Raw genomic sequence first — 19,293 nt, 5'->3', positions numbered from 1 at the left:
AAGTTGCAATTATTTTAGGCAATGTGTGTTTTTAATTTCTTCACATTTACTCCTTAATTGCGAACCAAGATTAGTACTTAAAATAAAGTCACCTTCATTTAATTTGAAACTGCAATCAGTGCTTAAAATAAATGGGCCAGTGTCAATATTTTGCAGCTTAAAAAAGGTCAGCGTTTTCAAATTAGATAATAGCAGAAAAACAAGCACCAAGACTTAGAACACTAAAATACTATATGGTTACAGATCTATCTACAAAGTGCTTTCTGTAAGGTGAAAATGTAACTTAAATAGAGAACGTTAAAAAGCTTGGCATTACCAAACTGTAAATTTTTTTTTAAAGACGAACAGAAATGATTCATTATTCACACGAGCCTTTGACGGTCAGAGTCGGCAGGCTATGCAGTCACAGGGCAGCACTGCCATGTTATGCTAATGGGCTGATTTAGTATTTTGTGCGGGGTCATCTCATAGCTTTGAAAGTGTATGCACAGTCCTCAAACAGTAGTACTCCTCTGCCAAAGTGCAAGACCACATTATAGGCCTCGTTGTGTCTTACAACAACCCAAGCTACAAACTGATACCTGTCACCTCACTGTAATCCTTCCCAACCAGTTTAATTTACTTTCAATAGTTTAGTTCAAAGTTTCAGTATAAATTGGGATCTCTGAGAATGACTTAATATTTTCCTGTGTACATTACTGAATTTAAATTATATATTTGTTCAAAAAAGGTCACGAATGAGGGTAAGTGGTATTGTCTCATTAAACACGACCATGTAAATGACATGAAGAAACCTTTCACCTACATTTGCCTGCACAGGTGCACATAGATTCAAATCACATAATGCACATGTAAACAAAACCCTGCAATGGGTATCCATGCACACATTAGTTATGGGGCAGCTCCATCCTGACTGCAGATTGAAGAAAAATAACAAACCACTTCAGTTTAATTTTAGCAAATTCAAATGAGGGGCAATTGTGTCTTCAATCATTGAATTCAGTAAGTTATATAAATAAATACTTCACATTTGGCACACAAGGCTCCATAATAAATAAACATCCCTCCAAGACAAAAAGTTTGAACACCCTGATTAGACATGAAAACAAATTTCTAATATTAATTGTAAAATTGCCATATTAACCTAAGTTTGCAGCTGTAGCTATTTGAAAAAACTGTGGAAAACATAATTATGTCCAAAAACAAATAAAAATTAAATTTAGCCTTATGAGCAGAAATCTGCCCATCATGAAATTCTAGAAAGCAGTACATTTAGTATGTAGGGCTGATAACATTTTTCAAAGAAATAATCTCTATCTATACAAATTTGCTGAGAAAATTTTGCCCACTCAATTTATTCCTACCTTAGCCATTCCTGTTCTGTTTGTATTCAAAATAAAAGCAGAATATACATAGTAAGTCAGTCAGCGTTTGTGATGAGGAAAGGTAATTTTGGATGTAAACCCATCAGAACAGGTCTCACCCAAACTCTTCAAAAACTACTGATACTTTCAGCATTTTCTGTTTCTATTTCAGATCTCCACATTTTCTTCTTATTTCTAATGTTTACTTTCAAATCTAGCTCTACTTAAGAGTCTGTTTACTTTTCTTAGTTTAGGTACTTTTGCACCATTACTGTGCTAGTAACTGCACAATATTCCCACCACCGACTGCAGAGTACAATATAAAGCAGCCTAAATCCACATTCCAGGTGGCTTCTGTGAACTAAGTTGATTGATCCAAAGACAGGGATCAATGGCACGAGAAAATGTGACCTCTTCCTACCAGCCCCAAATGAGCATCACAGGTACCTAAGTGCAGTAACAAGAGGAGGAGGCAGGCATCTTGAACATCACTATCATCGAGCCCCACCTCAAACACCTTTTGTTACATGTGTCAGATTCAATTGCACTTGAGACTTCGGTTACTGAAAAGCATTTTTTTTTAAAAAAGTAATAGGACGGCCCCTTGAAATCTGGCCAAACTAGTAGATTCCTTGCACTGCTGACAAGAGCCAAATAATTCCTGGAACTTACCTTTTTGATCGTTTTTGTCTGAATCAAAGCGAGTTCTCGGTTCTCATCGGCCACATACAAGGACAACTTCACATAAGGGTCACTAAAAATGAAAAAAAGTTAAAAATAACATTAGCTTCAGCTTTATTTGGACCTTCTTATTTTTAGTCTCTCCATGCCACAATCACTGCCTGACTGGCAAAGAAAGTAAGTTAACCACTTACAGAGCTCTTCTGTGAAAGCTATTTTCAACAGCACAAGGCGGTTTAATTGGACTTCCCCAATGTCCACTCAATAATGTGGCTAGCCTTGGGATGCAGGAAAGGTTTCCACATGCACTGCGCACCCCACCACCACCCCCCCCCCCACCCATTTGCTGTTATACATCAATCCAATTGGTTGGAAACAAGCCAATAATGGCTGCTCACTGAACAGAAATATTTATCATACGACTAGACATAAAAGAAATTCCACTGTTTAGAACATATCAAATCAGCGACTCACATGCACCACAACAGGGAACAATTCACAATATGCAGCAAAATGAAGGTTACTTTTGCACAAATTAACAATTTATGAATTACATGGCTGGAATGTAGTTGGCCTCCAATGAATAACAAAAATTAAAATAAATGTCAGAAGTATTCCAATGTTTTTCCACCCCACCCTCATTATATGGATTAAGTTAGTTTCCTGGTGGATTAAAGGGTAAATGCATCCCATGGTGAACCATAAAACTTAAGGAGGTCCCAAGTTCTACCAGTCATCTGTACCGAATTAACTGACCTGAACTAGGATATCAGTCGATGTAATATATTAGTCTCAATATTCCTGGGCTGCAAGGGTCAAGAGAAAAACAAGAAAAAGCAGCCATAGCTCATCATTTTCCACTGACCGCTGCTGCAAAGCAAGCTCATCTCCACCAATCCTATTCCACTTGTCCATCGCTGAAAGTCTTGACTGACCAACCAATATTCTCCAATGCATTCTTTTCAAAATCTTGGTCCTCAGCTTTAAATTACTGCATGGCCTTGGCCCACTATCTCTGCAATCGCTTTTTGTCCTTCCCAAACACTCCATTCCTCTGATTCTAGCCTTCAGTGGCTCCATCCCAAAATGCCGTTAAGAAGGTGGTGGTGAGTCCCTTCTTGAACCACTGCAGTCCGTGTGGTGAAGGTACTCCCAACAGTGCTGTTAGGAAGGGAGTTCCAGGATTTTGACCCAGCGATGATGAAGGAACAGCGGAGAAGGACCCACACTAACTCCCGGTCTGGGAATGCCTCGATTTTAGAATTCTCGTCCTTTTTAAATCCTTCCATGGCCTCGCCCCTCTTTCTATCTAACCTCCTCCAGCCCTACAACCCTTGCACTCTCTGCGCTCCTCCAATTTTTGCCGAGTTAATCCCCAATTTTAATCGCTCACCATTGGCGGCTGTGCCTTCAGCTGCCTAGGCCTTAAGTTCCAGAATTCCCTCCCTAAACCTCTCCGCCTCTCTCTCTCTCGCCTCCTTTAAGACGCTCCTTAAAACCTCTCTCTTTGACCAAGCTTTTGGCCACCTGCCCTAATATCTCCTTACATGGTTGGGTGTCCAATTTATTTTTGATAACTTTCCTGTGAAGTGCCTTGAGGCATTTTACTATGTTAAAGGCAAGATATAAATGCAATTTGTTGTTCTATATGGCATAAGAGATTGCAGACCTATCCCATTTACTTAAGGGGGCTGCTCTGCAATTTTTGGCTGTACTTTAGCCCAATGCTTCTGATCTTTGGCCACCCGGTAGAGTGGAGGGGGGGGCCGCATGTCAGAGGATCTTCTTGTGTCTATTCCCAAGCCTGGTGAAGACAGCCATTCACAAGTCCAGGGTGAGCGCAATCAACGGAGTTGACTGCCTGTCTCTCTTTTGCCTGTTCGTCCATCCCCATGGGTAGCCTTGGAGAGGGAACATGTGGTGTCCACCGGTACGTTTGGGGCCTTCAGTGATAGGTGGAGCCCACAAGGTATAGACTGTCTTATCGACATCGATAATATTACGATAAAATTCGAGGTTCTCACAAACCAGAATTCATCACAACTAAAAATAGTACCTCCGTGTCGGCAGCAGGGGGAGCTCTGTATTAAATACATAAAACTCCATCAAAATTTTGCCGAAGCATTTGTTACAGATTCCAATGGGAAAATTCAATGATGTGCATCACATGAATACTCAGCACACACGACCACTGCAGCCCATTAAGAAGATAGAGCCAACCTCCCCACCCCCCTAAAATAAGTATTTATACCCACCACTGTAAGGAAAACTTGTTAAAAATCAAACAGCAGTCAAGAGTGGTTAAGACAAGGTTCCAAAAAGCTTAACATAAGGATTTTGGTACCGTGGTGCACACTGACACTCACATACATAGCTCTGGTATATGCAAATCCTAGTGTTATGTAACTTATCACCCCACCCCCAATCTTCCAATTCCTTCACAATTTAATTGGCTCCTTTAGATACAAGTCTGGTTACAATAATACATTTTGGCTTGCAATACTTTCAGCCAAACAGACACTGCATGGGGTCTGAACAAAATACTTCCAAAATTCCATAACCCTCTGTGCATAGGTGTGACATTGTCTCTTCTGTAACTGATAAATATAAAATATTACAACTATGCAGGATATGACCACTGTATATATGAAACAGATGCACTATTCTGTAAAATTGTGCAAGTTTACAGCACAATAGTTAAGCATTATTCTATTCAAAAACACAGATATTTAAAAAATGTACGACAAAGATAAACTAATTGAGTGTTCGGATTAAATTCACCAATGCTAAGGTGGACCTCGAACAATCCATTTTTTTTGGTTTCCCAGTAGTTCTTTTAAAATTTGGGGAGAGTGGGCAGTAATTTTGACTTCATTGATCCCTAAAATTGTCAGTCTGCAATTTTCAAATCAAGTCTCCTACTAGCTGGGCAATTGCAGCACGAAGTTAATGCAGTAAAAATACACACACACACACACACACACACACACACACACACACGCTAAAAAGTATCAAAAATTGTCATTCCAGTGATATCTTTAAAACATTAGGATAAAAAATTGACGCATGCAGGTCCTTTAACAAGAATCGATTAGAACCTATGTTCCCAGAAGGTCAAACATTAGCCATTTTTCAAAAAAAATACGTGAAGAGTGTGACTGCAGATATTTCTTTTTAAATTCAGGGAGGGGTAGCATGACAACTTTACAATCATGACTGGAATTTTAATGCCTTCGAGCCACCATATCACAATGCCAGAACATAACTGAGAATTTTAAACAGCATGCAATTCACTAATCCTCCAGGGGATACTAAAACCAATGAATCATCAGGTCAAAAGGGATGCTGATGTCGCTGGCAACGCCAGCATTTATCGTTCATCCCTCGTGATCCTTCAAAAGTGCTGGTGGGCCTTCTTCTTGAACCACTGCAGTCCCTGTGGCGAAGGTGCTCCCCCAGTGCAATTAGGTAAGGAGTTCCAGAATTTTGAGGGTGGCGTGTGACTTCGAGGGGAACTTGGAGGTGATGGTGTTCCCATGTCTCTGCGGCCCCTGTCCTTCTCGGTGGTGGAAGTCGTCTGGATGGTGTCCAGCTTCTCGAGTGTTGTAGCTGTACCCAAACAGGCAAGTGGAGAGTATTCCATTACACTCCTGACTTATGCCTTTGTAGATGGTGGAGTGTCTTTGGGGAGTTAGAAGGTGAGCCACTCATCACAGAATACCCAGCCTCTGACCTGCTCCAGTAGTCATGGCATTCACGAAGCTGATCCAGTGAGTTTCTGGTGAATGGTGACTCTCAGGATGTTGATAGTAGGGACTCACCAATGGAACTGCCATTGAATGTCAAGGATAGATGGTTCGGCTCTTTCTTATTGGAGATGGTCATTGCCTGGCACTTGTGTGGTGCAAATATTACTTGCCAATTATAAGCCCAAGCCTAGATGTTGTTCAGATCTTGCTGCACGCGGGCATGAACTGCTTCATTATGTAAGGAATTGCGAATGGAGCTGAAAACCGTCCAATCATCACTAACAACCACACTTCTGACCTGACTCAGGCTCCTTGGTTGCACACCCGGTCAAATGCTACCTTGATGCCAAGGGCCATCACACTCATCTCACGTCCACTTTTTAACCTAAGGTGGAATGAGGTCTGGAGCCGGTATGTGAAAGTATTGCTGTTTGTTATACCTTGCTGTTGCGTTTCCTACATTACAAGTGACTACACTTTAAAAGTACCTGACTGGCCGTAAAGCTCTTCGTGACATCCAGAAATAGTGAAAGCCACTCTAAAAATGCAAGTTTGTTCTTTCTTTTTTGAACTCCCCACCTCCAATACACCCCCCATCTTCATTCTTCAAAACCTAGCTCACATACAAATGCACAAGCAGTCATCCAAATGGTGGACATTGACTGCCCAAACCTTCGTCCACAGTAACCAACCAAGTCCTTTGATCCCACCTTTCCACACTGAAGAGAAGGGACATTACTCGATTCATCCTTCAGTTCTTTCATGAACGTGGCAGTTATCACGGCAATGATACAAGGCAACTACAAACAAAGGAGGGAGAGGTGGAGAGGCAGAAAGGTTTAAGAGGGCGATGGTAATTATGGAGATCAAGATGCAGGAGGCTGAAATAGAGGAGTGAATGGGGAGGGGGTGGCTGAAAAGGCTGGAGTCAGAGGAATCGAGTTGTCGGGGTTTGGGGAGGAGATTGCAGAAATAGGGCACGGAGTAAACTACATAAGATGAAGATCTTAATTTTATTGCATTGGGGAATAGGGAGCCAATGTAGGTCAGTGAGGACAGGGGTGATGGACAAGTGGGACAGGATACATACTGCAGATTCATTAAATTGTAACTGACGCCCGATACTGCCGTATTTTTCTACCAACAGATAAAGCTCAATGACACAATTTCCCCAACATTGGTGCTGGCAGTAACCCAAGAACATTGATCCGAGCAGCTGTTTTGAAATTTAAAACCTTCTTGTGCAACTCAAAAGTGGGATTACGAACGTAATTAAAATGTTTAACCTTTTCAGGACCAGCAGAGAAGGTGTTTTTGGAAAGGGGCTAGAAAGCACAATTACTACTCCGCCTCCTCACTTTTGATGGAGAGTCCATAAATTACTTCAACAACAAAATTAGTTACTTGAAAAAGAGACATATTAAAATGTGAGGTGATGCATTTTGGTAGATCGAATCGGGCCAGGACCTACTCCGTTAATGGTAGGGCGTTGGGGAGAGTTATAGAACAAAGAGATCTGGGAGTACAGGTTCATAGCTCCTTGAAAGTGGAGTCACAGGTGGATAGGGTGGTGAAGAAGGCATTCGGCATGCTTGGTTTCATTGGTCAGAACATTGAATGCAGGAGTTGGGATGTCTTGTTGAAGTTGTACAAGACATTAGTTAGGCCACACTTGGAATACTGTGTACAGTTCTGGTCACCCTATTATAGAAAGGATATTATTAAACTAGAAAGAGTGCAGAAAAGATTTACTAGGATGCTACCGGGACTTGATGGTTTGACTTATAGGGAGAGGTTAGACAGACTGGGACTTTTTTCCCTGGAGAGTAGGAGGTTAAGGGGTGATCTTATAGAAGTCTATAAAATAATGAGGGGCATAGATAAGGTCGATAGTCAAAATCTTTTCCCAAAGGTAGGGGAGTCTATAACGAGGGGGCATAGATTTAAGGTGAGAGGGGAGAGATACAAAAGGGTCCAGAGGGGCAATTTTTTCACTCAAAGGGTGGTGAGTGTCTGGAACGAGCTGCCAGAGGCAGTAGTAGAGGCGGGTACAATTTTGTCTTTTAAAAAGCATTTGGACAGTTACATGGGTAAGATGGGTATAGAGGGATATGGGCCAAGTGCAGGCAATTGGAACTAGCTTAGTGGTATAAACTGGGCGACATGGACATGTTGGGTCGAAGGGCCTGTTTCCATGTTGTAACTTCTATGATTCTATGTTCACCATGAGATGATGTGGAGATGCCGGTGATGGACTGGGGTTGACAATTGTAAACAATTTTACAACACCAAGTTATAGTCCAGCAATTTTATTTTAAATTCACAAGCTTTCGGAGACTTCCTCCTTCCTCAGGCAAATGTTTCAGGATCTCCTTGAAGCCTACGCATTTATACATATAGAACAGTATTGTTCTATATGTATAAATGCGTAGGCTTCAAGGAGATCCTGAAACATTTGCCTGAGGAAGGAGGAAGTCTCCGAAAGCTTGTGAATTTAAAATAAAATTGCTGGACTATAACTTGGTGTTGTAAAATTGTTTACAATCACCATGAGATGAGACAGGAAAGTGTGAAGTGATGGTATTTTGGGAATGAGAAGAGGCAATATAAACTAAATGGTACAAATTTAAAGGGAGTGCAGGAAGAGAGAGGGGGGGTTCACATACACAAATCTTTGAAAGTGACAGGACAAGTTGAAAAAAGACAGGATTCATGGCTCTATAAATAGAGGCATAGAATACAAAAGCAAGGAAGTTATGCGAAATGTTTATAAATCACTGGTTAGGACTCAGCTGGAGTACCGTGTCCAATTCTGGGCACCACACTTCAGGATGGATGTCAAGACTTTGGAGAGGGTGCAGAGGAGATTTACCAGAAATGATACCAGGGATGAGGGAATTCAGTTGTATGGAGAGACTAGAGAAGCTGGGGTAGTTCTCCTTGGAGCAAAGAAGGATAAGGGGAGATTTAACAATGGCATTCAAAATGATGAATGGTTTTGATTGAGTAAATAAGGAGAAACTGTTTTAACTGGCAGAAGGGTTGGTAACCAGGGGACACAGATTTAAGATAACTGGCAAAAGAACTAGATGAAGATGGACATTTTTTTTTTTATGCAGCGAGTTATGATCTGGAACTTACTGCCTGAAAGGGCGGTGGAAGCAGATTCAATAGTAACTTTCCAAAGGGAACTGGATACATACTTGAAAAAAAAATGTGCACAACTATGGTACTAATTGGATAGCTCTTTCAAAGGGCCGGTACAGGCACAATGGGCCAAATGACCTTCTGTGCTGTATGATTATATGACATATCAGGCTTCTGACTTAATAAATTTTGTCTTTGTCAACAAAAATATATTCGCATTTGCAAACAGCACATCAATTTTTAAATTAGAAGTCCCAAACATAGTTATGTTTAAATCTAAAATTGTCATTAATCAAAGTGTGTTGTCTGAAGTATTTATGGACATGTGCACTTTATGACAACAGTTTGCACCATACTTTTAAATGCCAGTTATTGGGACATAAGTTTATTCCATTTGTTTTACACTCTGTAAACCAATATACTTAAGATCATTAAACAATGATCTCCTTGACGTACAACCTGGATTTTTGAAAATCTCACAATTCAAACATGGTCATGAAAGTGAATCCGCACAATGCAAGTTTACCAGAAAAATTTTCTATTAATTTCAGGTTTAAGAAAAAAACACTGCCTTTAAATGAATCAGCAGTAGTTCCCACAGAAGGACCTTCATCCTTACAATCCAGAAGCAGTATTTCTTTAGTATTCTGCCCTTCGAATTATGTAATTTGAAGATCAACGACGACATTACCAACAATAATTTTCTTGCTAGATTAAATATGGTTTTACACCATCCAATCAACTCACCTTAGAACCACAGCTATTAAGCTCAGATCAGGTGTTACAGACCATAGCAAATGGGCTTCCAATTAAAGATATGGAACATAAATGTTCGGCCAAATATTAGTAGTGTCGATAAATGTACATACAGTAACAAACAACAGCTTGCACTTATATAGCACCTTTAACGGAGTAAAACATCCCAAGGGGATTCACAGGAGCATTACCAAACAAAATTTGACATCGAGCCACATTAGGAGCTATTAGGACAGGTGAGATAGGTTTTAAGTAGCATCTTGAAAGAGAAGAGAGAGGTTGAGAGGTCTAAGCAGGGAATTTCAGAGCTTAGACCCTAGGCTGTTAAAGGCATGGTCGCCAATGATGAAGCGATTAAAATTGGGGATGCGCAAGAGGCCAAAATTGGAGGCACGCAGAAATCTCAGCGGGTTGTAGGGCTGGAGGAGGTTACAGAGATAGGGAGGGGCGAGGCCATGGAGGGATTTGAAAACAAGGATGAGAATTTTAAAATCAAGGCACTGCAGAACTGGGAGCCAATGTAGGTCAGCGACCATAAGGGTGATGGGTGAACGGGACTTGGTGCAAATTAGAATATGGACAGCAGAATTTTGCTCAAGTTTATGGAGGGTGGAAGATGGGAGGTCAACCAGGAGAGCATTGGAAGAGTCAAGTCTAGAGGTAACAATGGCATGGATGAGGGTTTCAACTTATAAAGTTTGTAATGAATCAGTTATCTTTGATAAAAATTCCTCGTTAGTGGCAAGGTATTTTGTCTTCATTGCACCAAGTGGTATAGGTGTAACAAAATGTCTCCCTCAACCAGGGAGTTAAACTGAGCATTCCATCTGACTGATCCCTAAAGTAGAGAAACTGCAGTACTGTTCAAAGATTTGCTCTAAGCTCAATTCTTTTGAAGTCAAGTTTTTAGGTGAACTGAACACACTACAACTCCAATTATATATGCCTTAAATACATTATTCAGGTGCACAATCACATGATCCCATCAGCAAGAATACACTTTTATATTTGTGAAGATTCACACAATTTGCAAGTTTTTAGACAAGGGCTCGGCTAGCGAAGACATTTCCAGTCAGAGTGGATTATTGGAAAACTCTGCCTTTATAATTGATGGAACCATTAGCAATTTAAATAAGTGAACCAGCCTGATCTAGACACCATCTGCTTCTTCAATTAAACTGGTACAAACAATAACACACTTCACACCTGAATTTAAAAAATCTCTTCAAACAATAAATATTTTATCAATACACTAAGTTGAAATATTTATCATCATCTTGTGCTTGTTTTTGTTTAAGTGAAAAGAAATACACACCAAGGTCTGCATTGTCAGCTTATTTTAGCTATTTTTACATTAAATCAGCGAGGGTCAGGAACTGTTGGAACACGGACAGTCGCTAGACAAGATGCAACATTATATATTCCAGCACAACAGCAGGGGGACACTGGACTTCAATACATTAGCAACAGCCCTCAACTTACAATCTATTTCCACTATTATTCACTACTGAGTCAGATCATCATATTCCAGCAACAGGATTCTTTTAGATTAAATATATTTATAATTATATGACAACCAACATTAGACTGTCGCTCAGTAAGTCGAAGTATCCATTTATCAAGTTTGGAAAATAGATTGCTTGGAATAGATAATATTTCCATACAAATTCAGCCCACTGGTCTTTAATACATATATTACTCCTTTATATAAATACTTCATATAACTCTAACCACTTACCCACTGCATTACCCTACAGGTAGAAATTTGAAGATACAGAAAAATCTAAAAACAAAATTTTCTATGTCTATCTCCAACCACTTCCTTGTATCCCTCATCACCCATTCTTCATCCCTATTTCCTCTGCATCCACCGACGGGAAAAGCTTTCCTCAAGGCACTTACAAACTCCCACCTGGTTAGCTTTTCACCCTCCATTTGCCACGATGCCGCTGCAGCTGTTGATTTGCTCACCCAGTTCTTAGCCACCACCTATGATGCCCTAATCGCTAACTAAACCTTCACAATCTCCCATACTGGTCATTTCCTCCGTAAGCAGTGCGGAACGTTCTATATTATATATAGACGTTATATAAGTGCAAATGATGATGTTGTTGTTGTTATTATGGCCCCTATCTTCGCTCCCTCAAGTCCAAGGAGTGCACACTTGAGCTTACTTAGTGGACGACTGGCTTAGCTATCCATTGGCAGATCTGGCAGGACCACATCAAGCTGGCTCTGCTCTGTCAAAAACACCCAGTACTCCAGGATCAGCCTGGAGTGCAAAGATAACCCCGGACTTCTTTTATCTATCAAACACCTCTTGAAGCCCCTTCCCACTCACCTCTCAGAAGTGTGAAAAGCTCATGAATTTCATCACTAAACCATCCATTGAGCTACTTTCCCCATCCCCTTAAGCTGTAAGCTGCACCTCCATCGCGTCCCAGCCCTAAAGCCCCATCTCTCTCTAGTTGTCCCGCCCATTTACTCCATGCTCTGTCCAAATTTATCTCATCCACAAGGTGTACCTCCTACTCCTTGACCCAATTCCCACAAAACTCCTGGTCACCCAACTTCCCTTCATGGCCCTGATTTTAGCTGATATAGCCCTCAATGTTCCTCTCCCTTTCAAAGCCACCATCACCCCTTTCTCAAAAGAACCCATCCTCAACCCCACTGTCTTTGATAATTACCCTCAAATTATAACTTTCCTTTCCTCTCCAAGGTCTTCTGTCCCCACAACAAAATTAATACACTTACCAGCAACTCCAACTTCATCCCTGCCCACCAACTTGGGAAGGGGAGAGAAGTAGGAGCAATACTTTGGGCTGGGGGAGGAAGGGGAGCGCCAGCACTATTTAAAGGGAGTAGAGAAAGAGAGAGAGAAACAGCTTGTACTGAGGTGGGAAGAGAGAACCAGCATAAACGGAGTGGCTTGAACTGTCAGGAACAGCAAGGGAAAGAATTAGTGCCAGCGGGGATGGGGCAGGGGGTGGAAGAGTTCCAGCTTGAACTGGATTGGAGAATTAGAAGGGCACTATGCTGAATTGAAAGGGGGGTGGGGGGTGGGGATGAGGGAGAGCGCTAATGTATGAACTAGGAGGGTTGGAGGAATAGCATGCCTCTGAAAAGATCGAGAGTTGGATGGGGTACTGTCTTTGTGAATTGGGTCTGGAGGGAGAAAGTGCCTCTCAAATGGAATGGTGGAGGTTTAATGGAGAGTGACTGTTAGAAACACAAACATAAGAAATAGGAGCAGAAGTAGGCCACATGGCCTCTCGAGCCTGCTCTGCCATTCAATAAGATCATGGCTGATCTTCGGCCTCAACTCCACTTACCCCCCCCAAATCCCCATATCACTTGATTCCCCTGAAGTCCAAAAATCTATCGATCTCAGCCTTGAATATACCCAACAAGTCAGCATTCAGCCCCCTGGGGCAGAGAATTCCAAAGATTCACAACTCTGTCTGAAGAAATTCCTCATCTCAGTCTTAAATGGCCAACCCCTTATCCTGAGACTATGCCTCCTAGTTCTACAGCCAGGGGAAACAACCTCTCAGCATCTTATGTGTTTCAATGAGGTCACCTCTCATTCATCTAAACTCCAAAGAGTATAGGCCCATTCTAATTAATTTCTCGTAATAGGACAACCCTCTCATCCCAGGAATCAATCGAGTGAACCTTCGTTGCACCGCTTCCAAGGCAAGTATATCCTTCCTTAGATAGAGACCAAAACTATACACAGTACTCCAAGTGTGGTCTCACCAAAGCCATGTACAATTGTAGTAAGGCATCCTTACTCTTGCATTCCAACCCTCTTGCAATAAAGCCCAACATGCCATTTGCCTTCCGTAATTGCTTGCTGTACCTGCATGCTAACTTTATGTTTCTTGTATGAGGACACCCAAGTCTCTCTGAACACCAACATTTAATAGTTTCTCACCGTTTAAAAAATATTCTGTTTTTCTATTTTACCTACCGAAGTGAATAACCTCATATTTCCCCACATTAAACTCCATCTGCCATCTTCCTGCCTACTCACTTAGCCCGTCTATATCCCTTTGCAGACTGTGTCCTCCTCACAGCTTACTTTCCCACCTAGATTTGTAACATCAGCAAACTTGGATACATTACACTCGGTCCCTTCATCTAAGTCATGAATATAGATTGTAAATAGCTGAGGCCCAAGCACTGATCCTTGTGGCACCCCACTAGTTACAGCCTGCCAACCTGAAAATGAACCGTTTATCCCTGTCTCTGTTTTCTGTCTGTTAACCAATCCTCTATCCGTGCGAATATATTACCCTCAACTGCATGAGCCCTTATCTTGCGTAACAACATTTTATGTGGCACCTTATCGAATGCCTTTTGAAAATCCAAATATACTACATCCAATGGTTCCCCTGCATCTACCCTGCTAGTTACATCCTCAAAAAACTAAAATTTGTCAAACACGATTTCCCTTTCATAAAACCATGTTGACTCTGCCTAAACATGTTATGATTTTCCAAGTGCCCTGTTACCACTTCCTTAATAATGGATTCCAGCATTTTCCCAACGACTGATGTCAGGCTGACTGGCCTGCAGTTCTCTGTTATCTCTCTCCCTCCTTTCTTGAATAGCGGTGTTGAGGTAACTTTTGGGGAATGGTGATTTGATTGATCAGATAACAGTCACTTTTTCTTTTAAGATTTAAAAAGATCTATAAATTGAGAAAAGCAAGAGTGTTAAAATCAGCACTGCATCATTTTTAATGTAGAATTCCAAAGCTTTCCAGGGATATTCATTGGCCCTCTAGAAATACACCATCAATTTCAAACCATTAATATTTGTATTTTCCCCTTTCATGTATTTAGTGAAGGAATGTTTAGGATATCTACAGTTAAGTAAAAATGCCCACATAACTCCTTGTTTTCACATCACAGACTTATAATAATGGTTATTTTCGAATTCTCAGCTTTTTGGGGTTGTGTCAGCTTTTTTGAAGCCATTTGGCAGCTATTGATAGTTTTCTATGTTGACATATATCTGGTAACGTGTGAAAAAGGTACAGTGTCTGCTGTCAAATTAGTATATAAAAACTAGGAAGACTGAAGGACATCACTATTTGAACTGCAAGCAAAAAATTTCTGGAACTAGCAGTAAAGCACTGGCTTATTACAATTTAATTATATTTTCATGTATGCACGATAGGTGATGTTTGAAGCTTAAATGTTAACATATAAAATAAAGCATACAAAACAAGCAACTAAGTTATAAACATGTAAACATGGGAAAATGCTCAAATCCTGCAGCCATCCTGACTTTATCGATCAGTCCTTCAATACCAATGCCTTTTGCATCATAGAATCATTGAAAGATTTTGTGCAATGCTAAATTTGCTATTAAATGCAAGTGCTGGTTATGCTCGATAACAGAAAGGGATTTCCTGCAATATATTCAAATGTTTCAGCCAGTACTTGGCATACATACAAACATTTAATAATGCCCCTCAATAACTAGCCAAATACAAGTTCACACACCCATTGGAACTGCACACGCAATCTCACACTGACATATTGTCTTTTTGTGAATGTCATAAACAGGGGAACTATACTGCAAAGAGATGGCATAGGGTTCAGGAAACCAGGTCAAGTAATGGGTCGTTAGTGTACTGTGTTAAGAAACAGGCATCTCAAACTTTCCCACGGACTTCGTGGGTTTGCCTCATAGCCTATTGCATTGAAAGGAGAACGAAGGAATTCTAAATGCATTGAACACAATCATAGGAACAAGAGTAGGCCATTCAGCCCCTCAAGCCTGTGCTGCCATTTAATTAGATCATAGCTAATCTGTATCTGAAATCCATTTACCCTCCTTTGTTCCATATCCCTTAGGACCCTTGCCTAATAAAATCTATCAATCGACCTAGCCTCAACAGCTTTTTGGGAGAGGCAGTTTGAAATTGCCACTACCCTTTGTGTGAATAAGTGTTTCCCAACATCACCCCTGAACCGCCAAGATCTAATTTTAATATGCCCCCTTGTTCTGGACTCCCCCACCAGAGGAAAGAGTTTCTCTCCATCTACCCTGTCGAATCCTTTAATTATCTTAAACACCTCAATTAGATCACCCCTTAAACTTGATACTCAATGGAATACAACCCTATATATTACATACAATGCTTCTGCTACAATTCGAGCTGCAAATATTTTTTCTCTTGCCCAGTGCAAAAGTCATGTGACTTTGTCAAGTTTGCCCTTGAAACAAAACAATTCTGATGGAGTGTGATAGAGGAATCCCCCTGCCCCCGTCCGCCCAAAAGAGGACTCCTTAGTACAGATAATGGCAGTCACCTGCAATACTCGTTAGCAATCCACCTCATAAGGGACCAACAACCCACTTCAAAATATTAACATTAACATTAATTAAGATGCATATTTTCCCTGAGTGAGAAAGGGAGAGACAGGCCTCCCAGAAGTTAAATAAGGAATTTTAAACTGATCATGCTACTGCTAAAAGTATCAAAGTACTCCCCCATCTTTACATAGAAAAAAATGACAGCATTACCAGAAACTCCTTGAACTTTCTTGAAGACGTCAATTTTCTTGCCACTATAGAAACCTTCAAAGTGGATTTCACTCCCCCGTTCAGCCTCTCTGGTGGCCTGAATTAGGGACAGCACTCCGGAACTGCTCTATTAAAAACAGAGGGTGGGACTTTAAGCCGACCTAAGCACTCCGAATCCAAGGAAACTATACTCCAGGCTGGGAAATTTGCATTGGCATGGGAGCTGGATAATGAGCTTAAAAATATCACAGAGCTCAAATTAACATTAGCTAGGAATAATTTACCCTCAGCAGCATATGAATGTCATCTCAACTGTAAATGTTAATTGCAGTCTTTCACTTGATCAGGTCACGACCACTAACTCCTCCAAACCAGTTCCTCAGGATAGTCATCGGGGCTGTTTAAACAAAATTAGTTTTTTTTTGAACTGCCAGTCAGGACTCCAGTTTGTTTTCAATTAGAACTTTGCTGCATCTGCATACCTGGAACAACTGGACTTGAACTGAACTGTCTGCATGCAAGGGTGCACAATAAATAGCAATATGACCACAATACATCACTACAACCCTGGTATGCATCACTATGGATATGAATATCTAAGACTCCAGATCAACATAGTCAGAATGTGTGCGCGCCGACTCCAAATCTAATTGAGTTGCCGTATTTTTTCCCCCCTCCAGAAAAAACTTAAATCAGAACCTGAAATCCCTTCACAGCACCTTTCAATTCGACAAGAGTTGCATTAATTTGTATTTGAAACACATGACTGGAGTCCTGGTCTTGTAGATTTCCTACCACAGCAGTGTAGGCCCCAGTCCCACCTGGCTGGTTTACAAGCTTAACTGTGTGGAGTACACCTGCAATTATGAACCCCTACAAATACTTACAGATTTCTAAGGGCCTCCAGTCTAACTTTCAAAAAAGACAGAATTATCTGTCCGTAAGAAAACAATGCTAGAACTGCAGAACGCATTTCTATTCCTCTTGCCGGATATACTAAATGTGCTATTAAGTCACCACACAGAAAAATGCAGAATTCAGGACACATTGGTGCAGGATTTGGTGGCCTGGCAGTTATGACTAGCACCCCAGAGGCTCTAAGTTAACATCCTACAATGGCAGTCTGGTAATTTGCAGACTAGAACCAGAAAAAGTTAACATTAAAACTGACAAATTATAGTAAAAAGCCAACTGGCTCACCAATGATCTGTAAAGGAACTTAGGACCAGGTTTACCCTACACGTGACTCCAGTTCTACACTACGTGGTTGACTCTCAATGCCCTCGAGGCAACTAGGGCTGGTCAATAACTGCTACATTACAGGCGTCACCCACATCCCAAGAACAAATAATGAAAAAAGTAATACAATTAAACAGTGTCCTTTCATCAGTTGGTACAATGATGTGGAGATGCCGGTGATGGACTGGGGTTGACAATTGTAAACAATTTTACAACACCAAGTTATAGTCCAGCAATTTTATTTTAAATTCACAAGCTTTCGGAGGCTTCCTCCTTCCTCAATTTCATTTCGTTCACCTGAGGAAGGAGGAAGCCTCCGAAAGCTTGTGAATTTAAAATAAAATTGCTGGACTATAACTTGGTGTTGTAAAATTGTTTACAGTTGGTACAAGTTCAACACAGAGCACAGAGGTTGATAAGGACAGAAAGGGATCTTTCAATGGAGTGAATTGCTAACAAAGTGAGGATATTCAAATGGGAATTTGGTGAGTGTGGGAAGGAGGTGCTATGTGATTTAAACCAAGGCTCTATAAACTAATCAACTTTTAAAACTTAAATTTTAAAAAAATACATTAAAAAACTAAGTAATTCCTAATTATTTCAAAATCAAGCTAAATCCATTTACTAAATATAATCTAGATCTCAAGTGATTCTATTAGTCCTAGGAATAAACTACTGATAAATAAATACTACAAATGGAAGTCCCAGCTGTTTGCCAAGACTAATATGTGAGACACCACATCTGCAGTAAATGTCTCTGGCTTGAGACACCCCGGCTCAGAGTTTTCAAGCTGGAGTGCAAGTCAGAGAAACTCCAACACAAAGGAGGGGGAGGAATATGTAGATAAGATGTCTCTAGAGTACAGTCACACCTCAGAGGAAAGAACAGGTGCAGGAAGGACAGAGTGTGACTGTTAGTCAGCAGGGTAGTGGGAACCTCGGAGAGGTAGAGAAGGAGGTCCAACAGACACTGGTCCTGCCCAACAGATACGAGGTACTTGATACCTGTGAGAATAAGGACGAAGGCAACAGGGAGGATGCCCAGAATGCTAACCATGGAGCATGAGGCAGTCCAAGGGCAGGGGTTCAGAATCAAAAGCTTGTACTCATTGGGGATTCTATAATTAGGGGGCTAGATAGCATCCTCTGCAGTCATAATCCTGAGTGCAGGAGGGTGTGTTGCCTTCCTGGCGGAAGGGTAAAGGACATCTCAGAGCAACTGGAGAGGAACTTGGAAAGGGAGGGGGAGGACTCAGTTGTCGTGGTCCATGTTGACACCAATGACATAAGAATAAGGAGGAGCTCCTGCTAAGGGAACATCAGAAGCTAGGAATTAAATTTAAAAAGCAGGACCTCCAGGAGGTAATCTCAGGATTATTACCTGAGCCACGTGCTAATTGACATAGGGATAGGCTGATCAGAAAGGTGAATGCATGGCTGAAAGGGTTCCATTTCATGGGACACTTGCACTGGTACTTGGACAGAAAGGAGCTGTACCATTGAGACAGGCTCCACCGGGATGGGAATGGGACCAAAGTCTGAGTGGAAACGATAAACAGGGCAGCGGATAAGGCTTTAAATTAACATGACAGGGAGAGGAATCTGGTAGCAATAACAAAAGCCTAAAGATAAAAGAAATAGGAGATGCACGTAAAGGTCCGATCAGGGCAAGAAACAAAGATAACAGTCAAGGAAAAAAATACAGTTATAGAACAGAAGTATAAAAGGAGTTAAAAATCAAGTGAAAGGAACAACTATTAAAGATGAATTAAACTGCCTGTGCAGCAATGTATACAGCATCCAAAATAAAA

At 41.0% G+C, this 19,293-nt stretch overlaps 1 protein-coding gene across 5 annotated transcripts in view; it reads right to left on the bottom strand.

Annotated features, from left to right (window-relative positions):
- nedd4l (NEDD4 like E3 ubiquitin protein ligase) overlaps positions 1 to 19,293 on the bottom strand; it is a 412,625-nt gene that overhangs the window by 226,262 nt on the left and 167,070 nt on the right. For all 5 annotated transcript variants that reach the window (XM_067983943.1, XM_067983954.1, XM_067983962.1 and 2 more), the window contains exon 3: positions 2,037 to 2,118. In XM_067983943.1, coding sequence (XP_067840044.1) covers positions 2,037 to 2,118 — 82 coding nt within the window. The remainder of the gene's footprint in view (positions 1 to 2,036; positions 2,119 to 19,293) is intronic.

Source organism: Heptranchias perlo, chromosome 1, assembly GCF_035084215.1.
Source record: "Heptranchias perlo isolate sHepPer1 chromosome 1, sHepPer1.hap1, whole genome shotgun sequence".
NCBI classification, from domain to species: Eukaryota; Metazoa; Chordata; class Chondrichthyes; order Hexanchiformes; family Hexanchidae; genus Heptranchias; species Heptranchias perlo.
This window is presented reverse-complemented; position numbering and strand designations above follow the sequence as displayed.